The following is a 15318-nucleotide window of genomic DNA, read 5'->3' as shown; positions in this document are numbered from 1 at the left end:
GGTGAGGGGAGCTGGGGGGGAGGGTCAGTGAGGGGAGCTGGGGGGGAGGGTTAGTGAGGGGAGCTGGGGGGGTTAGTGAGGGGAGCTGGGGGGGAGGGTCAGTGAGGGGAGCTGGGGGGGGAGGGTCAGTGAGGGGAGCTGGGGGGGAGGGTCAGTGAGGGGAGCTGGGGGGGAGGGTCAGTGAGGGGAGCTGGGGGGGTTAGTGAGGGGAGCTGGGGGGGAGGGTCAGTGAGGGGAGCTGGGGGGGAGGGTCAGTGAGGGGAGCTGGGGGGGGAGGGTCAGTGAGGGGAGCTGGGGTGGGAGGGTCAGTGAGGGGAGCTGGGGTGGGGGGGGTCAGTGAGGGGAGCTGGGGTGGGGGGGGTCAGTGAGGGGAGCTGGGGTGGGGTCAGTGAGGGGAGCTGGGGTGGGGGGGGTCAGTGAGGGGAGCTGGGGTGGGGGGGTCAGTGAGGGGAGCTGGGGGTCATTGAGGATGCTTTTGTCAGGGTCAGTGAGGGCTGGTTGGGGTTCAGTCAGGTGGGGGTACGGTCGATGTTGGAGTTGGAGTCGGAGTGGGGTGACTGAAAGTGGGTGAGGTGAAGATATTGGGAGGGTTGGTTAGGAAATGGAGGTAATGAGATGAGATTTGGATGGTCAGTGAGGGAGTGTTGGTTTGGGATTGGGTCTGTGAAGGATGAGGGTATTGGGATAGGAAAGTACGTGCTGCAGTTTTAACTGTCAGTGGGGTGGGACTGACTCTGGGGATTGTACTGGAGGGGAGTTCAGTAGGAAAATGGTGACATTGGGTCTTGCTCATATTGTTAGGGATGATGAATAACCCAACACTGCGAGGTTTATTTGGAAAGAATTTTCAATTTTGGCCCAAAGGTCACCTTCATTGATATGAAGAGATCACCCTTATTGAAAATTACTCAAGTTCATCAATACATTTCATTTATTCAGGCATCAAAATGTTACGTGCTCTGTTCCTGACGCATCCCACCTCTGAAACTATGTCATTATCTCACATCCTTAGCACTTCACAGAATTTTCATGAATTAATGTTTTTTAGAGCATGGGCTCGTATGTCTCTCTCTTTTCAAATCAAAGCACAAATACTTTAATAAGCACTAATAGAGTCATAGGGCTGGACAGCACGGAAACAGACCCTTTGGTCCAATTCGTCCATCTGCTGACCAGATATTCTAAATTAATCTAGTCTCATTTGCCAGCATTTGGCTTGTTTCCCTCGAAACGCTTCCTAGTCATGCACCTATCAGATGTCTTTTAAATATTGTACCAGCCTCTACCGGTTCCTCTGGCAGCTCATTCCATACACGCACCACAATTTGCATGAAAAGGTTGCCCCTTAGGTCCCTTTTATATTCCCTCCTCACCTTAAACCTAGGCCCTCTGATTTTGGACTTCCCTACCCTGGATAAAAGACATTGGCTATTCACTTTATCCATGCCCCTCATAATTTTATAAACCTCTATAAGGTCACCACTCAGCCTCTGACGCTGCAGAAAAAAATAGCCCCAACTTATTCAGCCTCTCCCTATAGCTCAAACTCTCCAACCCTGGCAATATCCTTATAAATCTTTTCTGCACTGATTCAAGTTTCACAATATCTTTTCTATACCAGGGAGACCAGAATTGAATGCCGTATTCCAAAAGTGCCCAACCGATGTCCGGTACAGCCACAACATGACATCTGAGTTCCTATACTCAGTGCACTGACCATAAAAGGCAAGTGTTCCAAACAGCTTCCTCACTATCCTGTCGACCTGTGACGCCATTTTCAAGAAACTATGAACTTGTTCTCAAGATCTCTTTGTTTGGCAACATTCCCCAGGACCCTACCATGAAGTGTATCGGTCCTGCCCTTTCCAAAATGCAGCATCTCACATTTATTTAAATTAACTTCATCTGGCACTCCTCAGCCCTTGGCTCATCTGATCAAGATCCCATTGTATTCTGAGGTAACCTTCTTCACTGTTCACTACACCACCAATTTTGGTGTCATCTGCAAATTTACTGCCCATTCCTCCTATATTCACATCCAAATCATTATATAAATGACAAAAGGTAGTGGATTCAGCACAGATCCCTGTGGCACACCACTACTCACAGGCCTCAGTCTGAAAAACAACTCTCTGCCACCAACCTTTGTTTCCAATCTTCAAGCCAATTTTATATCCAAATGGCTAGCTCTCCCTGTCTTCCATGTGATCTCACCTTGCTAACCACCCACCATGGGGAACCTTGTCAAGTGCCTTGTTGAAGTCCACATAGATAGCGTCTACCATTCTGCCTTCATCAATCTTCTTTGTCTCTTCAAAAAACTCAAGCAAGTTAATGAGACATAATTTTCCATATACCAAGCCATGTTGGCTATCCTGGGGCGGCACGGTGGCTCAGTGGTTAGTACTGCTGCCTCCCAGCTCCAGGGTCCTGGGTTCGATTCTCGCCTGTCTGTGTGGAGTTTGCACATTCTCCCTGTGTCTGCATGGGTTTCCTCCAGGTGCTCGGGTTTCCTCCCATAATCCAAAGATGTGCAGGTCAGGTGAATTGGACATGTTAAATTGCCCACAGTGTTAGATGTGTTAGTCAGGGATAAATATAGGATAAGGGGATAGGTTTGGGTGGGTTTCTCTTCGGAGGGTCAGTGTGTACTTGTTGGGCCGAAGGGCCTGTTTCCACACTGTAGAGAATCTAATCTAATCAAATCAGTCCTTGCCTTCCAAATACATGTAAATCCTGTCCCTCAGAATCCCCTCCGACAACTTAGCCACCAGTGATGTCAGGTTCATTGGTCTCTAGTTCCCTGGCTGTTCCTGACACCCCTTTTTAAAATAATGGCACCACATTTGCCACCTTCCAATCTTCCGGCACCTAACTCTTAGCTATCGATGATACAAATATCTCAGCAAGTGGCTAAGCAATTGCTTCCCTAGCTTCCTACAAAATTCTGGGATACACCTGATCAGGTCCTGGGATTTATCCACCTTTTTGCATTTTAAGATGTCTAGCTCTAACACCTCTGATCAGAATTAGTTTTCCATTTAACTGATCCTTTCAGTAAATTTTGACTTAATGTAAGAAATATTGTCCACTGTGTCTTGATTTGAGGTGATGTCTGTTCATGGTCATGAGTTTGTGTCGTATGACTTTGTAACTGAACAGACTGATTCTTAACCTGCAGATCATTAGGTCCAAGGGGCTAGAGGTCTTATGATACACTGAAATGTAGTGCAGAACTTACTTTGTTCCTTTCCTCCTCTGCTGGCACTCTGCTTTGTCATTAAGGTGTAGCTCTAAGCATGATGCAACTCGGTGGACAAATTGTTGCCATGTTGCACAATTGGTAGTAAACTCCTCCTATGCGTTAATGTCAATCATGTCACACTTAAGGAGCTTCACATTATCTTTGAAGTCATCTTGTTCTCCCCGAGATTGCTCACCCTTTCAGATTAGAAATCAGGATCCAACAAGGAAGACAGTTTGAGGCTTTTAGACACAGTCCATCCATACGAGTTGATTTTGCCTGAATAGAACTGGATTCAAGAAGGACATTACCGTTTATATAAGTGTCCTCCCACTGAATCCTGCAGGTGAGGCAGAGGCATTATTAATGGAATTTCTTGAACGCTCTTATGTTGCAAATGTCCAATTCAAGGTTAGGCACTGCTGCCTCATAGCACCAGGACCTTGGGTTTGATTCCAGCCTCTGGCAATTGTCCGTGTGGAGTTTCTCCCTTTGTCCTTGTGTGTTTCCTCCAGGTGCTCCAGTTTCCTCCCACCATCCAAAGATGTGCAGGTCAGGTGGATTGGCCATGCTAAATTGGCCAAAAGTCTCCAGGATGTGCAGGTTAGGTGCATCAGCCATAGGAAACGCAGGGTTACAGGGTGAGGGTTGGGTCTGGGTAGGATGCTGTTTGGAGGGTTGATATGGACTCGATGGGCTGAATGGCCTGCTTCTACACTATAGGAATTCTAGGACACATGGCATATAGGAGTGGTAATGATAACTACTCTCTACACTAGTCTTTGGTTGACTTTTTTTAAAAAATCATCTTTAAAGAAATGTCAGTGTCACTGGCAAGCCCAGTGTTTGTTGTTCATCCATAATTGCCCTTAGTTGAACGTCTTGCTGGCTATTTCAGAGGGCAGTTCAAGTATCCACTATATTTTCTGCAGATCTAAAGTCCCACATAGGCCAGACCAGGTGAGGAGAGTCAATTTCTTTCCCGAAAGGGCATTAGTGAATTGGATGGATATGAGGACCATCAGTGAAAGTTTGGTGGGACTATTGTGGAGATCCATTTTCAGCTATGGATTTATGGTTGTCTGTCATGTCAGATGCTCAGTTTATTATGAAAGCTGAACAGGCACCGTGATCCAGTTTAGATTTCCATGTCACTGATGGAGTTTTGAGGAAGTTGGTTACCAAGGTATGTGAAGTGCTTCATGTGTTCCAGAGTGTCTGTATCCACATTGTCTGGGAGTTGGAATATTTGATTGACCAGGTCTGCGTAGATGTGAGTCTTTTTTTTCGACAACATTCAGGGACAGAATTGAAGATGTTCAGAGTGGCATATTAGTTTGCTACAGGGTGAGCAATGACACTGCAGTCCTCTGCAAACTGTCGATCAACTGTATGGTGTCAGGCTTAGTTTTCACATGGAAGCAACTGGGTTTAGAGTTTTTCCATCCTGACATTACTCAATGCTCATACCAAAAGGCAGTTATATTTGAGCTGAAAAGCCATTGCCAAGTTGGTTGTAAATAGTATGGGAGCTATCTCACAGTTTTGCTTGACCCTCGTTCAGATATTCCAAGTATACACAAAACAGGAGCAGAAGCAGGCCATTCGACCCTTTGACTTGTTCTGCCATTGCAAGATCATCACCAATCCGTTGGTGATTTGCATTCCACATTCCCATCTCCCCCCGCTAATGCGAATCTATCCACCTGTGTCTTAAAAATATTCAATGGCCCCACCATCACCTGCAGCAGAGATTCCAAAGTTTGTCAACAATCTCAGAGAGAACATTGCCCTTTCACAACAGAGATGAGCAGCGATCCCTAATTTTAAAACAGTGCCCACTAAATCTGGACTCTGTACAAGAAAATGTTCTGATTCAGTACGTGGATGTACCTACTAGAGAAGGTGCAAAACTTGACCTACTCTTGGGAAATAAGGCAGGGCAGGTGACTGAGGTGTCAGTGGGGGAGCACTTTGGGGCCAGCGACTATAATTCTATTAGTTTTAAAATAGTGATGGTAAAGGATAGACACGGTCTAAAGGTAAAGTTCTAAATTGGAGGAAGGCCACTTTTGACGGTATTAGGCAAGAACTTTCAAAAGTTGATTGGGGGGTGGATGTTGGTAGATAAAGGGATGGCTGGAAAATGGGCAGCTTTCAATAATGAGGTAAGGAGAGTCCAGAGTCAGTATGTTCCTGTTTGTGTGAAAGGCAAAACTGATCGGTGTAGGGATTGCAGGGTGACTGGAGACTGAGGTTTTGGTCAAGAAAAAGAGGAAGCATATGTCAGGTATAGACAGCAGAGATCGAGTGAATCCTTAGAAGTGTATAATGGCAGTAGGAATATACTTAGAAGGGAAATCGGGAGGGCAAAAAGGGACATGAGAAAGCTTTGGCAGATAGGGTTAAAGAGAACCCAAAGGGATTTTATAAATACATTAAGGACAACAGGATAATTAGGGAGAGAATAGGACCTCTCAAAGCTCAGCAAGGCCTGTGTTTGGAACCGCGGGAGGTGGGGGAGATACTAAATGAGTATTTTGCATCAGTGTTTACTGTGGAGAAGGAATGGAAGATATAGAATGTGTGGAAATATATGGTGATATCTTGAAAAATGTCCATGCTACACAGGAGGAGGAAGTGCTGGATGTCTTGAAATGCATAAAACTGGATAAATCCCCAGGACCTGATCAGGCGTATCCTAGAACTCTGTGGGAAGCTAGGGAAGTGATTGCTGGGATATTTGGATCATTGATTGTGACAGGTGAGGTGCCAGAAGACTGGAGGTTGGCTAACGTGATGCCACAATTTAAGGTGGTAAGGAAAAGCCAGGGAACTACAGATTGGTGAGCTTGACATCGGTGGTGGGCAGGTTGTTAAAGGGGATCCTGAGGGATAGGGTTTACATGTATTTGGAAAGGCAAGGACTGATTCGGGGTAGTCAACATGGCTTTGAGTGTGGGAAATCATGTCTCACTAACCTGATTGAGGTTTTTGAGGAAGTAACAAAGTGGATTGATGAAGGCAGAGCAGTGGACATGATCGATATAAATTTCAGTAAGGTGTTCGACAAGGTTCCCCATGGGGGGCAGGTTAGCAAGGTTAGGTCACGTGGAATACGGAGAGAACTAGCCTAAAAGGTAGAAGACAGAGTGGTGGTGGAAGGTTGCTTTTCAGACTGGAGGCCTATGACCAGTGGTGTGCCACAAGGATCAGCACTGGGTCCACTGCTTTTCATTATTTATGTAAATCATAGATATCATAAAATCCCTTCAGCCCAAACCAATCCACACCAACCCTCCAAAGACTATTCCAGCCAAATGCATTTCCCTGTACTATTACTCTACATCTACCCCTAACTAACACATCCCTGTACATTATGGACAATTTAGTATGGCCAATCACCTCCACCGCATCTCCTCCACTTCCCGTTCCTCCGCCCTTGAGCCCCGCTCCTCCAACCGCCACCAAGACAGAACCCCACTGGTTCTCACCTACCACCCCACCAATCTCCGTATACAACGTATCATCCGCCATCATTTCCGCCACCTCCAAACGGCCCCCACCACCTGGGATATATTTGCCTCCCCTCCCCTTTCAGCATTCCGCAAAGACCACTCCCTTCATGATTCCCTCATCAGGTCCACACCCCCCACCAACCCAACCTCCACTCCCGGCACCTTCCCCTGCAACCGCAGGAAATGTAAAACTTGCGCCCACACCTCCTCCCTCACTTCCCTCCAAGGCCCCAAGGGATCATTCCATATCCGCCACAAGTTCACCTGTACCTCCACACACATCATCTATTGCATCCGCTGCACCCAATGTGGCCTCCTCTATATTGGGGCGACGGGCCGCTTACTTGCGGAACGCTTCAGAGAACACCTCTGGGACGCCCGGACCAACCAACCCAACCGCCCAGTGGCTCGACACTTTAACTCTCCCTCCCACTCCACCGAGGACATGCAGGTCCTTGGACTCCTCCATCGGCAGAACATAATAACACGACGGCTGGAGGAGGAGCGCCTCACCTTCCGCCTGGGAACCCTCCAACCACAAGGAATGAACTCAGATTTCTCCAGTTTCCTCATTTCCCCTCCCCCCACCTTGTCTCAGTCGATTCCCTCAACTCAGCACCACCCTCCTAACCTGCAATCCTCTTCCTGACCTCTCCGCCCCCCACCCCACTCCGGCCTATCACCCTCACCTTGACCTCCTTCCACCTATCACATCTCCATTGCCCCTCCTCCCTACCTTTTATCTTAGCCTGCTTGGCACACTCTCCTCATTCCTGATGAAGAGCTTATGCCCGAAACGTCGAATTTCCTATTCCTTGGATGCTGCCTAACCTACTGTGCTTTAACCAGCAACACATTTTCAGCAGCAACCACCTAACCTGCACATTTTTGCATTGAGAGGGGAAACTGGAGCACCTGGAGGAAACCCACACAGACATGAGGAGAATTTGCAAACTCTGCACAGACAGTTGCATGAGGCTGGAATTGAACCTGGGTCCCTGGTGCTGTGAGGCAGCAGTGCTAACCACTGAGCCATTGTCCTGTTTATAAATGATTTGGATGTGAACATAGGAGGTATAGTTAGTAAGATGACTCCAAAATTGGAGGTGTAGAAGGTCCCACTGTACTCAGAGGTGATCTTGATCAGATGGTCCAATGGTCTGAGGAATGGCAGGTGGAGTTTAATTTAGATAAATGGGAGGTGCTGTATTTTGGAAAGGCAAATCAGGGCAGGATGTATACAATTAATGGTAAGGCCCAGTGGAGTGGTGCTGAACAAAGAGACCTTGGTGTGCAGGTTGAAAGTGAACTCCCAGGTAGATAGGATAGTGAAGAAGGCATTTGCAATGCTTCCCTCTATTGGTCGGAATATTAAGTAGAGGAGTTGTGAGTTGTGGCTGTACAGGACATTGGTTAGGCCACTTTTGGAATATTGTGTACAATTCTGGAATCCCTCCTAAAGGAATGATGTTGTGAAATTTCAGAAAAGATTTACAAGGATGCTGCCAGGATTGGACAGTTTAAGCTAGACGGAGAGCGGCACGGTGGCACAGTGGTTAGCACTGCTGTCTCACAGCGCCTGAGACCCGGGTTCAATTCCCGACTCAGGTGACTGACTGTGTGGAGTTTGCACGTTCTCCCCGTGACTGCGTGGGTTTCCTCCAGGTGCTCCGGTTTCCTCCCACAGTCCAAAGGTGTGCGGGTCAGGTGAATTGGCCATGCTAAATTGCCCGTAGTGTTAGGTAAGGGGTAAATGTAGGGGTAGGGGTATGGGTGGGTTGTGCTTCGGCGGGTCGGTGTGGACTTGTTGGGCCTGTTTCCACACTGTAAGTAATCTAATCTAATCTGAGTAGGCTGGGGCTGCTTTCCTTGGAACGTCGGAGGCTGGGAGTTGACCTTACAAAGGTTTATAAAATTATGAGGGACATGGATAAGGTAAATAGACAAGGTCTTTTCCCTGGGGTGGGAAGAGTCCAGAACTAGAGGGCATAGGTTTAAGATAAGAGGGGAAAGATTTAAAAAGGACCTAAGGGTGAACATTTTCACGCAGAGGGTGGTGCACGTATGGAATGAGCTGCCAGAGGAAGTTGTGGAGGCTGGTACAAATACAACATTTAACAAGCATCTGGATGGGTAGGTGAATTGGAAGGGTTTAGAGGGATATGGGCCAAGAGATGGCAAATAGGATTACATTAATTTCGTATATCTGATCGGCATGGACGATTTGGACTGAAGGGTCTGTTTCTGTACTGTACATCCTTATGACTGACCCAGCAAGCATCTGTTTCAGAACTTCCAGTGAAGATAGTTGCACACACATATAGTGACGTTTATTGCATCAAAAATAATTACATTAAGCTCTGAAAATATGCTAAAAGCAAGAGAGTATGAATATAAATGTCATCTCAGAGAATGAGACTGGGAAATCAATAATGGAAAACAAATGCCAGCAACTTTAAACAACTGTTTTATATTTGCCTTCATTGTAGACACTTAAAGCATCTTAAAGATTTTGAAAAAGGGAGAAATAGCGATTTCACAGGTTAATGGGATTGGAAGTTGACAGGTCCTCTGGACCTGGTGGCCTGTGTCCTAGGGTCTTGAAAGAATAGGGATGGTATTGATTTAGGAAAACTTTGCAATATTGGAGACAGCAGATGTCCCTGGAAGGGTAGAATTTGTTTTACGAGAACTAAGGAACAAAAGATGTGCACTCAGTAGTGGGAAAGTAGCACACATAATGGACAAACTTGTAAGGAAATTATCGAGAGGTATACATAGACTTAGAATCATAGAATCAGAAAGAGGTCATTCACCTCATTAAGAGTGCACTGACACGCCAGAGAACATCCTACCCAGACAGAGTTCCCTATCCTTTTCCCAAAAACCTATATTTACCATGGCTAATCTGCTGAGCCTGCACATTCCCAGAAATTATAAATAATTTAGCAAGGCGAATCCCCCGACCTGCGTGTTTTAAGACTTTGGGAGGAAACCGGAACACCCGAGGAAACCCACACAGACATGGGGAGAACGTGTAAATTCCACGCAGTCGTTCAATGATGGAATCAAACCCAGGCCCCTGGTGCTGTGAGACAGCAGTGCTAACCACTGAGCTACCATTCCGACTTCCAAAAAGCATTTGATAAAATAATGCACAACAGACTTGTGAACAAAATTAGACCATTCGTCATTCCTGACTTGGAAATGAATTGCTGTTCCTCCAATGTTCATTGCTGCCAGCGCCATGGAACTATTTATCCTCTATAGACTGCAAGTTCACCAGCACCATTTGAAGGGAAGTTAGGGATGGATAGGATATACTGGCCTGGCTTAGTACAAATCCATTTTATGTGAAAGAGTAAAATACAGGGATGGAAAATTAATGGGCACAGGTTTATGTTACTTGGTAAAAGAAGCAATGACAATAGGAGAAAAAAATCATGTTCACACTGAGCGATTAGCATTTGGAATGCACTGCCTGAAATTGCCGTGAATGCTGGCTCATTTGAGGCACTCCAGAGGTTAGTTGCACTATTACCTGAGAAAGCAGAATCTGTCGGGCTACAGAAGGAAGACAGGAGAATGATGTGAGGTAAATTGTTTCTCTCTCTCTCTCTAGAGGAGCAATCATGATGGACTCAATCACCTCTGGAATCTATGGTTGTGAGGAGCAGGCAGGAAGGTGAAGTTAAAGCCACAGCAGATTAGCCATGATCTTATTGAAAGGTGGATAAACTGTGGGTCAAATGGCCTAATCCTATTTTGACCATAAGAAGTAAGAACAGGAGTAGTCTGTTCAGTTTCTCGAGTCTGCTATGCCATTCAGTAGGATCATGGCTAATCCAATGTTCCTCACATCCACTTTCCTCCAATTTCCCCATAGCAGTTGATTTCCCAATTGGTCAAAGATCTGTCTATCTCCACCTTAAATATACGCAAGGACTCTTCTCCCACAGCTCTTTGCGGCAAGGAATTCCAAAGACTCGCAACTCTCCGAAAGAAGGAATTCTCCTTATCTCTGTCTGAAATTGATGTTTTTCTTAATTCTGAGACTATACCATCTGGTCCTTGACTCTCCCATGAGGGAAGTATTCTCTCAGCTTTTACCCTGTCAGGCCCCTTAAGAATCCCATGTGCTTCAATTAGATCACCTCACATTTCTCTAAACTACAGTGTGTTCTTAGCCTCTCTGAATGTCAGACTATCCCACTTTAAATTTCTGTACTATCTGGGGGTGGCTTAGCAGGAGATGGTGTTGGGATTGTTTTGATAAAAAACATTGATCCAATTAGTCACTCTGGTCAATGCAGAGCCCAACAGCAAACCAAAGCTTTGAGGCAGGAAGGTCCCAGAGATGATTCCTGTTTAGTGAATACTCCAAGCTGGAATAATGGGAATATTAATATTGCTTTTAATGCACCTGGGCCAAAGTTAGGGAAAGTCTATGTTATCCTATTGTCAAGATGGGGAGAATATGCATGTTGACTAGCATGTGGATTGGGTGGATTTGAAACTCCTCCCAGCACTTGAGCTTGATCCCAGCAAATACTTGACTTCTTCAGGTTTTGGGGAGGGGTGGGGGTTTGGTGGTGGTAGTGAAGGAAAGGAAGCAGTGGGGAGATAAACTTGTATCTAATTATGAAAGTGGGAAATAAGAACTGGATTAGACCAGTCAGTTCTGTAATCCAGCTCTCTGTCAGTCTTCAGTGTGACAGTGTATCCTGTTTCTACTCCACAGGGATGGCGTGCACAATAGAGAAGGTGTTGGCTGATGCAAAGGTTTTGGTAGAGCGACTGAAGGATCATGACAATGCAGCTGAATCTCTCATCGAACAGACAACAACACTCAACAAACAAGTGGAGGGTATGAAGGAAGTTGGAACAGGAATCCCAGGCAGGGTTAGTTGAAAATTAGCTGGCAAATAAATGTAAAACTCTAATCCGAGCTGGTTCTCCCATGCAATTGACACCCTCCTGCACCTCTGTGCTGTTTTGTGCCATTGTTTTGCACAGTCAGACAGCACAGTAAAAGTGCTGCGTTCTTTTTGTCCTCACCTGCACACCCGACTGGGTCTTATCCCAACTCTGAAATCTCCACTACCATGCGTCCAATCAGCAACTCATCGCTGATTACAGCCTCTTGTGTATTTTTGAAAAATAATTCTTGGAAAGTGAGTGTTGCTGGCACAACTGACATTTATTCTGCATCCTTGTGAAGATGTTAGTGGGCTGCCTTTATCGCTGTCCATGTAATGAGTTTGGATTTGAAGAGGCAATGCATATGTTGCTATATTAAAGAAGGGGAGAAGAGCTGCAGTGACCTCTACTGTCTAGAAGAACAAGGGTAGCAGACAAATGAGAACACTAATACCTGCAAGTTCCCTTCACAGTTACACATAGTTGAGTCATATTGGACTCAAAGCATTAATTCTGTTTCTCGCCACAGCTGATGCCTGACCTCCTGAGTTTCTCCAGTGCATTGTTTATATAGCAGTTACACATCATCCTGACTTGGAATTAGATTGCTATTCCTTCAGTGTGGCTGAATTAAAATCCTGGAACTCCCTACCTGTGAGTGTATCTACATCCTAATAGGTTGCAGCATTTCAAGGAGGTGGCTCATCACCTCTCATCACCTTCTCTTGGGCAATTAGGGACAAGCTGTAGATATTGGCCTTGTGATGCTCACGTCCCATGAAAGAATATAATGAATGTGGTTCCACTGTACTGTTCGAACTCCTTCCTTCATTCCACCTTCAGCAGCCCAGTCTTCAGCCACCTCACTCTTACACTCTGGAGCTGCCAGCTCACACCTTTAAATTCATAAAACAAAACTTGTTTATTGAGTTCTTGGTTAGGTTTCTGGTTAGGTTTCTTAATGTCATTTTTCTTAGGTAATATCTCCTTCCTTTCCTTCAACACCCTAATCGTGACATGCTGAAGTGTTAGCTATACCATCATGGGTTGATTACAAGAATCCCTCTCTGCAGTTGTGCCTATGTTCAAATCCTGACTCATCTCTGTGACATTTTTCCCATGAATGAATTTAACTTTATTGCCATCCATTTAACTCACAGAAGGGCTTTGAGATCTTCTGGTGATCCAAATTCATTAGCCTCGGAGAATAGAGGAGCAACTTAGTAAAGAGAGATGAAGCATTTGGGACCAACGTGTGCAACCTGTCTCTTTGCCAATTAAAACTGACTCATTAATGACTCTGTGAGAGTTTGGACAGCACAGTATCTGTAAATTTGCTCTGATATATTTTCAGAACCAGGAAGATTTTGCAGAGCTGCAGAAGCTGGCCAGTCACAAACCACATGCCATTCTCTCTCAAGAGAACACTCAGATCCGGGATCTGCAGCAGGAAAATAAAGGTTCCTTTTCCTTGTCTGCATAATTGAGACCTATTAATAATGCCTGTTATGTGACCTAAAGCCTAGTTATATTGTTCAGACACAATTACAACTTGATATTGATAAGTATTTATTGCTTCTCTCATGCTTTTCAAAGGTCATAGTAGGCAAGTCAATTTCTGTGTATATTTTTTCATTGTCCTCTGTGAACACTTCAAGTGAAGGTTTAGAGCTCCCTCTACAGTAACGCAGCAAACCAGTGCTTTGGGGTGTAGAATGAAGTTACTGTACAAACATAATTACATTCCCTCTTTTTTGTCATTCCTCCTCAATCAAGGGTTTCATTTTGTATGTTTAGCCTGTGATTTTCAGGTCCCTAAGGTCAGTAAGAGGACTATCCAAGAGAGCAGTCTCTCTCAATGTGTGGAACATTTAGGCTCTCAAATGCAAATATGTCATTCCTATTATTTCATGGTGTCTGAGTGGGATTGCTCAATTATTATCAATTCTGAACTTTGAAAATATGATCTGTTTAACAAAATGAAAGGAGAAAACACATTCTATGGAAGAAGTACTGTTCTAAAGATATTTGGGAACATCTGTGTTGTATAATTTTGTACTGTTTCTTCTCATTTCTACTCCTCTTCTGGATTCTGGCTATTGTAACCTCTACTGATCAACCCCCAACTTAAAAATGGTTTAAAAGGTGTCCTACATGGTGTAGTACAGTGTATTTGTATTTGAGACCAATAGTGATCCAGTTTTGAACTGTCATGGGTCTGTGTTGTGACCAGGGCTTATGGCAATGTCACAATTGCTCTCTTGAGGTAAGGGGAGGAAAGTCATCCAAGGTTAACACTTCTTCGTTGGATTATGCTCCTTTCTAGAAGGTGCAAATATGTGGGTGAAGGAAAGCTCAACTTTGTTTTGATGGCCCTGTGATAAAACTGCCTGCTGCCATTGCCATTGTTGATGAAAACAGGGGTGTAATGTCCCTAGACTAGGCTACACCTGTGGGGACATGGGTTCAAATCCCACCACAGCAGATGCTGGAATTTAAATCTAATTGATAAATCTAGAATTGAAAGCAAGCCTCCATAATGCTTGTTAAACTATTATTGATGAATCTTAAAAACCCATCTAGTTCACTTATAACCTTAGAAAAGGAAATCTTCCAACTTCATGTGGTCTGGCCTACATGATTCCAGGCCTACATGATTCCAGACCAACAACAATGTGGTTGACTCCTCACAGTCCTCAAATGGCTGAGCAAGGCATTTGGTCTACATCTCATGATGGATGAGTTGTGTTAGCTGATCTTAGGATAGATAGTGGCAGAAAGGATTCAGAGTCGAGTGTGAGATTCTGGAAAAGCACAGCAGATCAGGCAGTATTCGAGGAGCAGGAGAATCGACGTTTCAGGCTGGAGCCCTTCTTCAGGAATCTGCTAAGGGGCTCTGGCCTGAAACATCAATTCTCCTGCTCCTCGGATGCTGCCTGATCTGCTGTGCTTTTCCAGCCACACACTCTCGGCTCTGATCTTCATCATCTGCAGACCTCACCTTCTCCTAGCAGAGAGGATTCAGTTCATCCGGGGAATGGAAGGAATGGTTCCTGCTCTTTGATTGTAACCCAATAAGTCTTAGCAAATTGTGACAGAAGATCAGGGTTAGCAATGCTGCCTCTCCGCACCAGAGTCCCAGGTTTGATTCCAGCCTAGGGTGACTGTCTGTGTGGACTTTGCACATTCTCCCCGTGTCTGTGTGGGTTTCCTTCGGGCGTTCCGGTTTCCTCCCACAGTCCAAAGATGTGCAGATCAGGTGAATTGGCCGTGCTAAATTGCCCAGAGTGCCAGGTGCATTACACAGAGGGAAATGGGTCTGGGTGAGTTACTCTTCGGAGGGTCAGTGTGGACTGGTTGGGCCGAAGAACCTGTTTCCACACTGTAGGGAATCTAATCAGGCTACTTAAGCATGAGAAAATAATTGTTCTGAATGAGTTAGCAGAGCTTGTAAAACTTCCCCAGCAGGAGTGACAGGAAATAGTGCAGACATTTTGCATGGAAGCTTATTTTTTTTAAAACTCTTGCAGAATGGAGATGGTACAGTAACTCAGCTTTTGGGAAAATGAAATGCTCGTTGGGAACGTGCTGGGTAAACAAAATATTCACCTGGATAATCAGATGTAAAATGAGTCA

General features: G+C 45.2%; 1 protein-coding gene across 4 annotated transcripts in view; it reads left to right on the top strand.

Annotated features, from left to right (window-relative positions):
• Positions 1–15318, top strand: part of sike1 (suppressor of IKBKE 1) — a 22414-nt gene that overhangs the window by 306 nt on the left and 6790 nt on the right. For 2 of the 4 annotated variants that reach the window (XM_060845599.1, XM_060845600.1), the window contains exons 2-4: positions 1622–1725; positions 11504–11664; positions 13037–13142. In XM_060845599.1, the coding sequence (XP_060701582.1) occupies positions 11506–11664; positions 13037–13142 (265 nt within the window). In that variant the 5' untranslated portion in view covers positions 1622–1725; positions 11504–11505. The remainder of the gene's footprint in view (positions 1–1621; positions 1726–11503; positions 11665–13036; positions 13143–15318) is intronic. The other 2 variants (XM_060845601.1, XM_060845598.1) reach the window with 1 other exon arrangement.

Source organism: Hemiscyllium ocellatum, chromosome 26, assembly GCF_020745735.1.
Source record: "Hemiscyllium ocellatum isolate sHemOce1 chromosome 26, sHemOce1.pat.X.cur, whole genome shotgun sequence".
In the NCBI taxonomy this organism is placed as follows: domain Eukaryota; kingdom Metazoa; phylum Chordata; class Chondrichthyes; order Orectolobiformes; family Hemiscylliidae; genus Hemiscyllium; species Hemiscyllium ocellatum.
The sequence above is the reverse complement of the archived record's forward strand: the minus strand, read 5'-3'. Positions and strand labels throughout refer to the sequence as shown.